The sequence below is a fragment of the Xenopus tropicalis genome, chromosome 5 (genome assembly GCF_000004195.4).
Source record: "Xenopus tropicalis strain Nigerian chromosome 5, UCB_Xtro_10.0, whole genome shotgun sequence".
Taxonomy (NCBI): Eukaryota; Metazoa; Chordata; class Amphibia; order Anura; family Pipidae; genus Xenopus; species Xenopus tropicalis.
The window spans coordinates 64,899,272-64,912,422 of NC_030681.2; the positions used below are offsets into that span (position 1 = coordinate 64,899,272).

Sequence of the window (13,151 nt, forward strand, 5' to 3'; positions counted from 1 at the left end):
CTAAAACTAAACAGAAAAATAATATGGCCATTTGAGGCAGTGATTTAAGGTGATAAAAATATTTAAAGAAACATGGGTTTAAAAGCAAATCTGGAACAAGACTGTAAACTGATAATGTAGAGCTACTGTTAACAAACTTTGGGAATTTAATTAGAGAATAAATTTTGGTCTGTTTATAGACCTTTGTTTAGACATGAAGATATCCCAAAGGAACACAAATACATTTTCTAACAAATTACATGTTTCTACCAGTGTGCAGTGCATGTACTAAATTTCCTTACTGAAAAAGTCATTTTTCAACCGCAAATGCATGCCACCTTTCAGCTGTTCTTTTTTCTTTGTTCTTATTTAAGGTAATTATTCTTCAATTTTCCACTTCTATTACATTTCCCCCTTAGCATTATATGTGGAAATGTAAAAAAAAAAAAAAGCAATCTGTGACTTAACCCTTTCCCTGCCATGCACGTAGGTACTACGTTGTTTTAAAAAAGGCAGTTTCCTGCCAACACCGTAGTACCTACATTTTTTCTCCCTAAGTGATTCTCTCTGCATCGGTGGCAAAAGCCGCCAGTGCAGAGAGACAGATGTGCCCCCAACCCCTTCAGCAACGAGCCGAGGGGGTTGGGGGATGGTCCTGCGATGCGATTGTCGCAGGACCATCCTACAAGCAGCAGATGCTGCTTGTACTGCTTCCTGCTTCCCCCCCCCAGCGCCACCTCCCACCTACTTCCTCCAGGACTGCAGCATGGAGGAGCAGGGAACCAATCTGACCTTCAGCACAGGTAAGTGTGATTTTATTTATACACACTTTTACACACACATACATACATTTATATACAATTATACACACATACAACAGAATTTAGCACAGGTTTTTTTGGGGTTTTTTTCCACTTTGCACACCTATATACACTTATATACACTCATATACACTCATATACACACAACTTTTACATGTCCACATGTATACACAAACTCACAAAAACTTAAAAAAAAAATATTTTTTTTTCATTTTACTTCTTTTTTTTTTTTTATTTCCCCCAAAACTGTTTATTTTGACAGCGTGACTATTGGATCAGATATTCTGACCACTAATTATGCTGTCATGTGACTTATTTTGTTGTTTCATTGATTTGCACAATTTTTGCATTTTTATCCCTGTATGTGTAACTTTGTTGTACAAAAATAACTTTACCTATTTTGAATTCATCAGAATGTGTACTTTCCAAAAATATATGGTTTTCTGGGGGTCCCTGAGTAGTTTTGGGGTCTTACGGCACATAATACGCTGTCAGGGGGCTTTGTATGCAAAAGCTGAGTTGGCAGGCGAGAAATCCATATGCGCTATTTTCATTTTGGGGTCAGTACATACCACAGACTTTGGTATATCTATGCATATTGGGCATCAAACTGTTCAGTAGACCTCTGGTGTTCCTATTTGGGGTGACTTGCCTTTGTCCGCAAGAAATCGTGTGAGATAAATGCAGCAAACTGCAACATTTTTATGCGATTTTCTGAAATGTCATAAAAACCACTAACTTTAGGAAAGCTTTGCAGATTGGTACTTTGGTGTAGAAAGGACTCTTTACCCATGTTGGATTTGTCAGAATGTGTACTTTCCAAAAATATATGGTTTTCTGGGGGTCTCTGTATAGTTAGGGGGGTTACGGCACATAATACGCTGTCAGGGGGCTCTGTGTGCAAAAGCTGAGTTGGCGAGAAATCCATATGTGCTATTTTCATTTTGGGTTCAGTACACACCACAGACTTTGGTATATCTATGCATATTGGGCATCAAACTGTTCAGTAGACCTTAGGTGTTCCTATTTGGGGTGATTTGCCATTGTATGCAAGAAAATGCGGCAAACTGCAATATTTTTATGCAATTTTCTGAAATGTCATAAAAACCACTAGCTTTAGGAAAGCTTTGCAGATTGGTACTTTGGTGTAGAAAGGACTCTTACCCATGTTAGATTTTTCAGAATGTGTACTTTCCAAAAATATAGGGTTTTTCATAAAACTGCCATGTGTTTATGTCAAACTGTTCAGTAGACCTCTGGGGTTCATATTTAGGGTGTTTTGTCTTGGTACCTAATGACCTGTAGAAAATAAGATGCTGCATAGTGGAAGTTTTGAGGTGATTTTTGGAAATGCCATAAAAATCGTCAAACTTAGGAAAGCTTTATGGCTTGGTACTTTGGAGTAGAAAGACATGGGTACCCATTTTAGATTTGGGGGAATGTGTACTTTCCAAAAATATTTGACTTTCTGGGGTGAATGTACTTTTTACTAGCATTATCCCACATACAGTGGCTTGCAAAAGTATTCGGCCCCCTTGAACTTTTCCACATTTTGTCACATTACAGCCACAAACTTTGTCACATTACAGCCACTTTGCAGTTATTTATTTGTAAAAAATGTTTGGAATCATGTATGATTTTCGTTCCACTTCTCAAGTGTACACCACTTTGTATTGGTCTTTCACGTGGAATTCCAATAAAATTGATTCATGTTTGTGGCTGTAATGTGACAAAATGTGGAAAAGTTCAAGGGGGCCAAATACATTTGCAAGCCACTGTATGTATATATATATATATATATACAAGAAACATGAATCATCAAAGGCCATGTTGATTTCATGTACTGTAACCATTATCACAGTATAAAATCTGTGCTGTGTCAGAAAGTCATGCAGAAATCAATGCATGAATTAGGAATTGTTCAGTGTAAAAATGAAACTGGGTAAATAGGCAGGCTATGCAAAAAAAAAATGTTTTCAATGTAGTTAGCCAAAAGTGTAATCTCTAAAGGCTGGAGTGAGACATAAGAACATACAGTAACTGTCACAGGGACAGAAGTGGCTAGTGGTAGTGAAGACTTTGGTGTAAGCAGATCCAAGACTGCAGTTGCATTGTGTAAGAGAAGAACTTAGTATGAAGTATGAAATATAAAAGCAATTTTGAAAGGAATGACTAGTGTTTGGAAAGGGGTAAAAGTCTTGTTTGGCAAAGTCTTTTTTGTCCTCTAAATAGGAAAAAATTCCCTTATTTCCTTTCCCTCTTGATACTGTGCACCAGGCTAAAGTTTTTTTTGGAGGAGCCAGGGTGCGCTGGTGAGTTTTTCTTTATCCACATTGCTTGTATAGCCAAGTTTATTATCTACAAAGACTCCAAGGTCCTTCTTCTTTATGGATTTGCCTAGTGCAGTCCCATTAAGGGTATAAGTGGCTTGCATATTTTTACATCCCAGGTGCATGACCTTAAATTTATCCACATTAAATCTCATCTGCCACTTAGCCGCCCAGATTGCCAGTTTGCCAAGATCTTGCTGCAAGGATGCCACATCCTGGATAGAACTGACTGGACTGTAGAGTTTTGTGTCATCTGCAAGCACTGATACATTACTTATAATACCCTTCTCTAAGTCATTAATGAACAAGTTAAACAAAAGTAAACCCAGCCCAGAACCCTGAGATACCCCACTGAGAACTTTCCTCTAAGCAGAGAATGTACTATTAACAACCAACCTCTGTAACTGATCCTGTAGCCAGTTTCCTATCCATGTGCAAATGTCTTCACCAACAGACCTTAGTTTAGAAAGCAGTCCAAATAGATCACATCAACTGCACCCCCACTGTTCAGCTTCTTACTAACCTCATCATAAAAAGAAATTCAATTTGTCTGACATGACCTATCTTTCATAAAGCCATGCTGATTACTGCTTATAATGCCATTCTCCAGAACATAATTTTGTATGTGATTCCATAAATAACTTGACTACAATGGATGTCAAATTTACAGGCCTTTATGGTTGAACTTGATGGACATATGTCTTTTTTCAACCTACCTTACTATGTTACTATGTTACTAAGGGGCTGATTTACTAAGACACGATTTCGAATTGTAAAAATTCCGATTGGAAACGAACATTTTGCGACTTTTTCGTATTTTTTGAGATTTTTTTCGGCGTCTTTACGATTTTTGCGTAAAAACGCGAGTTTTTCGGCGTCTTTACGATTTTTGCGTAAAAACGTGAGTTTTTCGGCGTTAACACTTGCGCGCAAAGTCGCGCCTTTTTCGTAGCGTTAAAACTTAAAATGCGCGACGTTTCGCGCAATTCTTAACGCTACGAAAAACTCGCGTTTTTACGCAAAAATCGTAAAGACGCCGAAAAACTCGCGTTTTTACGCAAAAATCGTAAAGACGCCGAAAAACTCGCGTTTTTACACAAAAATCGTAAAGACGCCGAAAAAAATCGCAAAATTACCGATCATTACGAAAAAAAACGCAATCGGACGCATTCGGCCCGTTCGTGGGTTAGTAAATGTGCCCCTAAGTGTCAGGCTGAGATCTTAATCCCTTTTTAAATATAGGAATATTAGCTTTCCTCCAATCCATAGGAACCATACCAGATGAAAAAAAGTCTGAGAATATCAGAAACAGAGGCCACTGAACCTAGCTCTATCAGTACGCAAGGGTGTATTCCATCTGACCCTGGTGCCTTTATGCACCATATCCTGCGTAAACACTGACTAGTTTGAGCTGACCCAACAGTGCAGCTATTGCGTGGGTCTTGGCATTCTGGCTCCTCTACTGTATACACTGAAGAAAAGAAGAACTTGTTTAGTACATTTGCCTTTTCTGTATCTGTTGTAACCATATTGTTACTACGGTATAAGTCAATGTGACCACACTCTCAACCTGCATCTTTTTACTATTGATATATTTAAAAAAACGCTCTGGGGTTAGTTTTAGCATCTGCCACAATGCTCTCCTCATTTTCTATCTTTGCCTTCCATGTTTTACAACATTTGTTATAGTGTTTACAGTGGCTTGCAAAAGTATTCGGCCCCCTTGAACTTTTCCACATTTTGTCACATTACAGCCACAAACATGAATCAATTTTATTGGAATTCCACATGAAAGACCAATACAAAGTGGTGTACACGTGATAAGTGGAATGAAAATCATACATGATTCCAAACATTTTTTACAAATAAATAACTGCAAAGTGGGGTGTGCGTAATTATTCAGCCCCCTGAGTCAATACTTTGTAGAACCACCTTTTGCTGAAATTACAGCTGCCAGTCTTTTAGGGTATGTCTCTATCAGCTTTCAGCTTTGCACATCTAGAGACTGAAATCCTTGCCCATTCTTCTTTGCAAAACAGCTCCAGTTCAGTCAGATTAGATGGAAAGTGTTTGTGAACAGCAGTTTTCAGATCTTGCCACAGATTCTCGATTGGATTTAGATCTGGACTTTGACTGGGTCATTCTAACACATGGATATGTTTTGTTTTAAACCATTCCATTGTTGCCCTGGCTTTATGTTTAGGGTCGTTGTCCTGCTGGAAGGTGAACCTCCGCCCCAGTCTCAAGTCTTTTGCAGACTCCAAGAGGTTTTCTTCCAAGATTGCCCTGTATTTGGCTCCATCCATCTTCCCATCAACTCTCACCAGCTTCCCTGTCCCTGCTGAAGAGAAGCACCCCCAGAGCATGATGCTGCCACCACCATATTTGACAGTGGGGATGGTGTGTTCAGAGTGATGTGCAGTGTTAGTTTTCCGCCACACATAGCGTTTTGCATTTTGGCCAGAAAGTTCCATTTTGGTCTCATCTGACCAGAGCACCTTCTCCCACATGTTTCCTTTGTCCCCCACATGGCTTGTGGCAAACTGCAAACGGGACTTCTTATGGTTTTCTGTTAACAATGGCTTTCTTCTTGCCACTCTTGCACTCTGCAACTTTGTGCAGTGCACGACTAATAGTTGTCCTATGGACAGATTCCCCCACCTGAGCTGTAGATCTCTGCAGCTCGTCCAGAGTCACCATGGGCCTCTTGGCTGCATTTCTGATCAGCGCTCTCCTTGTTCGCCTGTGAATTTAGGTGGACGGCCTTGTCTTGGTAGTTTTACAGTTGTGCCATACTCCTTCCATTTCTGAATGATCGCTTGAACAGTGCTCCGTGGGATGTTCAAGGCTTTGGAAATCTTTTGTAGCCTAAGTCTGCTTTAAATTTCTCAATAACTTTATCCCTGACCTGTCTGGTGTGTTCTTTGGACTTCATGGTGTTGTTTCTCCCAATATTCTCTTAGACAACCTCTGAGGCCGTCACAGAGCAGCTGTATTTGTACTGACATTAGATTACACACAGGTGCACTCTATTTAGTCATTAGCACTCATCAGGCAATGTCTATGGGCAACTGACTGCACTCAGACCAAAGGGGGCTAAATAATTACGCACACCCCACTTTGCAGTTATTTATTTGTAAAAAATTTTTGGAATCATGTATGATTTTCGTTCCACTTCTCACGTGTACACCACTTTGTATTGGTCTTTCACGTGGAATTCCAATAAAATTGATTCATGTTTGTGGCTGTAATGTGACAAAATGTGGAAAAGTTCAAGGGGGCCGAATACTTTCGCAAGCCACTGTATATATTTATATATATTATACTGCATCTCTGGTATAGATTTTGTTTAAACCTTTACCAAATGTACACTTAAGGGCCATGATAGATGAGGAGAGTTGCATTGACAACTCTTTTCTATTACAGCAACTAATTTCTTCCAAAGGCTTACCTACTAACGATAATGTAAATTGTTGGTGGGAAAATATATGCATCGTTTCGGCTTTCCAAAGTCGCCTGAAGTTCCTTTGTGAGGATATCTGCGCGACTTTTTCGTACTTTGGGCGACTTTTTCGTACTTTGCGTAAAAAAACGCGATAATTTGTGCAACAAAAATGTATTTGTCATGCCGAGTACAAAAGTTTTGGATTAATTCAAGTTTCGGTATCGTGACTTTCCTTGGGCCAGGTTGGAGCTGCAGAGTGCCATTAAATCATATTGGAGGCTTCCAAAATTATGCACAGAAGGATCAAAGTCAGAAATCTTTCCTGCCGTTTACGATCGGCAGATACAAAAAATTTGTACTTTGCAGAGCAAAGTACGATTTTTTTGTACTAGTATATCCGATTTTTTCATATTTTAAAAAGCACAATACAAAAAAATCGTATTTTGATAAATCTGCCCCTTGGTGTTGCTAATTCATACTTCAAATTGTTAATAACTTCTTGTTTCAATAGACTAATACTTGATGCATCCTGCTTTTTCCAATGTCCTGCAATTAATACTGCATGCGCTTAAGATATGAAAGGTAAGTATTTCCAGAGTTCTTGTTGGTAGCTTATTGTATTTTTAGAAGCATTGCTTCTGGAGGTTTATTAAACTTGTTTTGAGTGAATTTGGAAATTAATGAGAAAGCAGAGTTCCAGAAATTGTGAATATCATAGTTCCACCAAATATGTATCATGCCTCCTTTATCCTAACTATACTCAGTAAACAGGGTATAAGATAAATGTTTTGCCTCAAATGATCCTGCTTCTTAAAAAAGTAATATATAGTATACTGTATCATTTAGTTTTACCACCAAGAATGTAAGATGGTATTTATATATAAACAACCACCCACTTACAACTCCTACAGGGAAGGCTAATACAGCCATCACCCAGTCCCGCAGGGAGATCAGCTTCTTTAACTGCCTTTCTTGTTCCTGGTTGTCACTTCCCTTTGTTAGAAGACTAGAGAGGTCAGACAGCACACAGATCCCAAAGAAGACAGCCTGGATGACCTATGAAAAAATGTACAAGTTAAAGTGAATACCACAGTGTGAAAAATATTCACATTTCCAGAGAGAACATGGATCAGGCAACCAAAATGTTAACTCCCTGCCTTTGTGGATATAAAAAACATAAGTTATAGTTTGAATCTTCTCAAGACAAACTGATTTAGGGACAGTGAACTGTCAGCATTTTGATTCATGAAGGAACAACTGTATTTGCTTTGTAGTAATGTTCAGATTCTCTCTCCAGACACATTCTTACATGAGTATGATTACATCTGGCAATATCAAACAAATGTTTAACAATGCACTCAATTTAGAAAACAGCAATGTGTGTTCTCTAATAGATAAACATTACCAGTTTAATTTAAATTGATTTAATAATATGTGTTAGTATGGTATGGTATGAGATCCATTATCCAGAAAGCTACACATTATGAAATGAGCATCTGTCATAGGCTCCATTTCAAATAATTCAGATTTTTAAAAGATATTTCCTTTTTCATTATAATAAAATAGTACCTTGTATTATTTCCTCACTAAAATATAATTAATCTTTACTGGAGGTAAAATAATCTTATTGGGTTTTTATAATACTTAAATTATTTTTAATAGACTTAAGTTAGCAAGACCCCTTTATCTTTAGTACAGATGTTATGTCTACAAGAATGAATCAAATACCTGCTGAAAACATTTATACTGAAGTATTATAATAGTTCCAACTGTCTCATTATAATAATACAACTGTCTCAGTTCAGCTAAGTTATGAGTTGGCCCATATCACATGTATTTCACAAGGGGCTTCTTGTAAGAAAATTGGCTATTAACAGTGAGCCAGCCATTATAAAGCGAAGACTTTTGCCATAAACACTGTTCCTTACAAACTTTAAGCCAAATCCTGCAGCTGGCTTTATCACTGGTGAATTATAACAAAGGAGTAAAAGCAATTTTAACAATTTATTTTATTATTCTAAAGCATTATGGCTTACTATTTATATTTATATATTTGCAAAGTATGTGTAATGTAGTTATGATTTCTTCCCAGCATTTTTCAAAATTGGACTCTTCCAAACTCTCCTGTGTGCTATGTAAATTATTTGGCTAATTAGAAATATACTTCATACAAAGTGATTATATGGTGTTATAATAAATGCAGCTGGTTTAAAAACGTTAATACTAATAATTTTAATTATTCTGATTCATTTTTGTATTTATGTAAACTGCCTGCTGGTGCAGGAATTTCCAAATATAAGAGGGGTTTTTTTCTGTGTGTACAGAACATTGAGCCTGTGTATGTATAGATGAAAAAATATAATTTTGACTGGTACAATTTTGCATCAATTTTTGCTCCACAAAATATATGGGTAAACATACAGGCTCAGCACAAAAATGTGGACAGAGAGAGGAAGGTCAATTCTACCCCAGGAAGTAATTTAACTAATAATGGGGCAAACATAGTCCTACTGGGTGTATCACTATTATATACTACAGAGAAAGTATATTTATAATTAACACTAAAGGTTAGGTTAAAAATAAAAAATACCTTTATTAGTGGCCTTTTAATTTATATTTTAAGGAAAAATAAATGTAATGGTTTAAGTTCCTTAAAGGAATAGTCAAAATTTTCAAATACATCAGTTAAGACAGCTTCTCCAGCAGAATCCTGCACAAACAGATTTTTTTATATATAATTTGGAAATTTCTAATGGGGCTAGCCATAGTCTTTATTTCCCGGAGTGCCACAGTCATGTGACTTGTGCTCTGATAAACTTCAGTCACTCTTTACTGCTGAGCTGCAAGTTGGAGTGTTATCACCCCTACCTTTCCCTATTAGCAGCCAATCAGCAGAACAATGGGAAGGTAGCAAGATAGCAGCTCCCTGACACCTGTATTATAGTAGATATCAGAATAGCACTCAATAGTAAAAAATCTAAGTCTGGCTCGTGACTCCTCCAATTAAGTGGAAGTAGAAGTAACAATAGGTTATCTGAAAGCAGTGCTAATGTGTAGCACTGGCTCCTTCTGAAGGCTCAGAATCAGGCACAATGCAATAAGATGGCTGCCTACACACCAATATAACAGCTAAATAAATATACATTTGTTGATTCAAAAATAAAATTAAACATGGTAGAGTGAATTATTTGTTACGTAAACAGTGTAATTTAGAAATAAAAAGTTCACCATAAAAATCAAGACAGAATCCCTTTGAGGTTTTAAGAAGGAACCTTTAATGAAGGTCCAATAAAGGTTATAATAAAATTGTGAATTGTCAGTGCAAATGAATGCAATGAATGTGTTATAAATCTTTTCACTTATAGATATGTTCTCTGAATATTGAAAGGTTTATGGGTTTGTTCCCTCTGCTTGTTTTTTTTTTTTTGTGCTACAATGAACTCCTGGAATCTGTTTATTAGATCCAAAAAATGCAATAATGTTACAATATATCGTACTGCAGAATTGTTCTTAGTACAGGTATGGGATCCCTTATCTGGAAACCCCTTATCCAGAAATTTCCGAATTACGAAAAGGCCATCTGCCATAGACACCATTAAAAGCAAATAATTCTAATTTTAAAAAATGATTTCCTTTTTCTCTGTAATAATAAAACTGTACCTTGTACTTGATCCCAACTAAGATACAATTAATCCTTATTGGAGGCAAAACAAGCCTATTGGGTTTATTCAATTTTAAATGGTTTTTAACAGATTTAAGTTATGGAGATCCAAATTACAGAAAGATCCCTTATCTGGAAAACCCCAGGTCCCGAGCATTCTGGATAACAGGTTCCATACCTGTACAGAGTAAAAAGGATCTGGAGATTCTTGTAGATAACAAGTAAAGTGCTGTCTTGCATTAAAAAGGGCGTTGAGTCAAGGGATGAAAACCTAATTTTGCCTCTGGTAAGGCCTTTCCTTGAGTATGCAGTGCAGTTTTGGGCTCCAGTCCTTAAAAAGGATATTAATGAGCTGGAGAGAGTGCAGAGACGTGCAACTAAACTGTTAAAAGGGAAGGAAAATTTAAACTATGAGGATAAACTGCCAAGGTTAGGATTCTGAGGGGACATGATAACGCTATACAAGTACATTAGAGGGGATTATAGACAGATAGGAGAAATTGTTATTTTATGTGATAAACTGCCACATCTACGGAAGAGCAGTAGGGCCACCAAAAAAAAAAAAATTACGGTGAATTATGACTTTTTAAACTCATAATTATGACTTTTAAACTCATAATTATGACTTTTAATATCATAATTATGACTTTAAAAAGTCGAAATTATGACTTTAAAAAGTCATAATTAGGACTTTAAAAATTCGAAATTATGACTTTAAAAAGTCGAATTTATGACTTTTAATCTCATAATTATGACTTTAAAAAGTCATAATTATGATTTTTAATCTCATAATTATGACTTTTTAAAGTCATAATTATGACTTTAAAAGTCATAATTTTGACTTTTTAAAGTCATAATTATGAGATTAAATGTCTTAATTTCGACTTTGACTTTAAAAGTCATAATTTTGACTTTTAAAGTCATAATTATGAGATTTTAAACTCATAATTATGACTTTTTAAAGTCATAATTATGAGATTAAAAATCATAATTTCGACTTTTTAAAGTCATAATTATGACTTTTAAAGTCAGATTAATTACTTTTTAAAGCCATAATTATGAGATTAAAAGTCATAATTTCGACTTTTTAAAGTCATAATTATGAGTTTAAAAGTCATAATTATGACTTTTAAAAGTCATAATTCACCGGAGTTTCTTTTTTTTTGGTGGCCCGTATTACGGAAGAGCAGTAAATCCGGTGAATTATGACTTTTAAAAGTCATAATTATGACTTTTAAACTCATAATTATGACTTTAAAAAGTCGAAATTATGACTTTTAATCTCATAATTATGGCTTTAAAAAGTCATTAATCTGACTTTTAAAGTCATAATTATGACTTTAAAAAGTCGAAATTAGGATTTTTAATCTCATAATTATGAGTTTAAAAAGTCATAATTATGAGTTTAAAATCTCATAATTATGACTTTAAAAGTCAAAATTATTACTTTTAAAGTCAAAGTCGAAATTAAGACCTTTAATCTCATAATTATGACTTTAAAAAGTCAAAATTATGACTTTTAAAGTCATAATTATGACTTTAAAAAGTCATAATTATGAGATTAAAAAGTCATAATTATGAGATTAAAAATCATAATTATGACTTTTTAAAGTCATAATTATGAGATTAAAAGTCATAAATTCGACTTTTTAAAGTCATAATTTCGACTTTTTAAAGTCATAATTATGACTTTTTAAAGTCATAATTTCGATTTTTTAAAGTCATAATTATGAGATTAAAAGTCATAATTTCGACTTTTTAAAGTCATAATTATGAGATTAAAAGTCATAATTATGAGTTTAAAAGTCATAATTATGAGTTTAAAAAGTCATAATTCACCGTACTTTTTTTTTTTTTTGGTGGCCCTACTGCTCTTCCGTACAGCATAATTTACCAAGAGGATAGAGTACCATTTTCCATTTATACGCAAATAAGTGATTTAAAGAATAAAGTGTCTGTTACATTCTTTGGAAAATTGTGTAATTATAACATTTTATTTCACACCGTTGTCTTCTTAGAGGGTTTTTGGTGGTCTGCTATAATCAGACATTTACTCTGGGGAAACCGGTTGGCGCCTACCAGGAAAATACATAGTAAAAGCCAGTCTAGCCCTGGCTTTAACTATGCATGCTTCTGTTTAGTCATCAGTGCCAGGGATCTGCTATGGGTGAATTTGTACAGCAAGGGTTAACCCCTTCACTGGTCAGGCAGCATTCCTAAGTACATCTCCACAGCCCAGCTATAAGCACAACCTGCCTGACTTGAAAGTATTCTGCTCTCAAGCTAGCCTTGGTTACTACTACCATGGCCTTGAAGACAGAACCGCCTGTTTGGCTGTAAGAGCAGTTCTGTGCTGTGAAGAGATATCTCTATGTTATCTTACTAGTAATGCCTATACTCATATGTTCTTGTCGTGTGCTCTTGTGTCACAAAGTCTATATGTTGTGTACCACTAGAGGGAGTTGCATGCCTAATTGTTGTTTCACCAAATATGTATTCTCTCTGTTAGTAGATGTGTTTTTTCTAGCTTGCTCTCTGTAGTTTGTTACACTTCCTGCTTGCAAATGTCTGTACATAGTTAGCCATGTTGGAGCTCTAATAAATAATTTGTTAAAGGAGAATGCAAGTCAAAATTTAAAAAGCATACTGCCCAATAGTCCTCCTGTTGTTTAGTAAAAACGCCACACTTTTGGCTCACCTAATCAAATATTTACTCTTACTTCACATTTTCTTGAACAGGCAGCCATCTCTGAAATGGTATTCTCCCTTCCTTTCCCTCCTTGCTTCATACAGCACATGTGTTTCATTCCCTCCCCCCTCCCCCCTGCTAGATCCGCTTCTGATTGGCTGGTGGGCATATGCAGCTCAGAACAGGAGACAGGATCAAGTTACACACATGCTCAGAGAATAGGATG

The 13,151-nt window shown here is 35.9% G+C and overlaps 1 protein-coding gene across 2 annotated transcripts in view; it reads right to left on the reverse strand.

Moving 5' to 3' along the window:
• The window catches only part of aig1 (androgen-induced 1), a 166,724-nt gene that overhangs the window by 114,601 nt on the left and 38,972 nt on the right, over positions 1–13,151 (reverse strand). For both annotated transcript variants that reach the window (XR_004222616.1, NM_001100245.1), the window contains 1 exon segment: positions 7,476–7,631. Coding sequence is in view for 1 of the 2 variants with exons in the window: in NM_001100245.1 (NP_001093715.1) it covers positions 7,476–7,631 (156 nt within the window). In the remaining variant the exon portion in view is untranslated.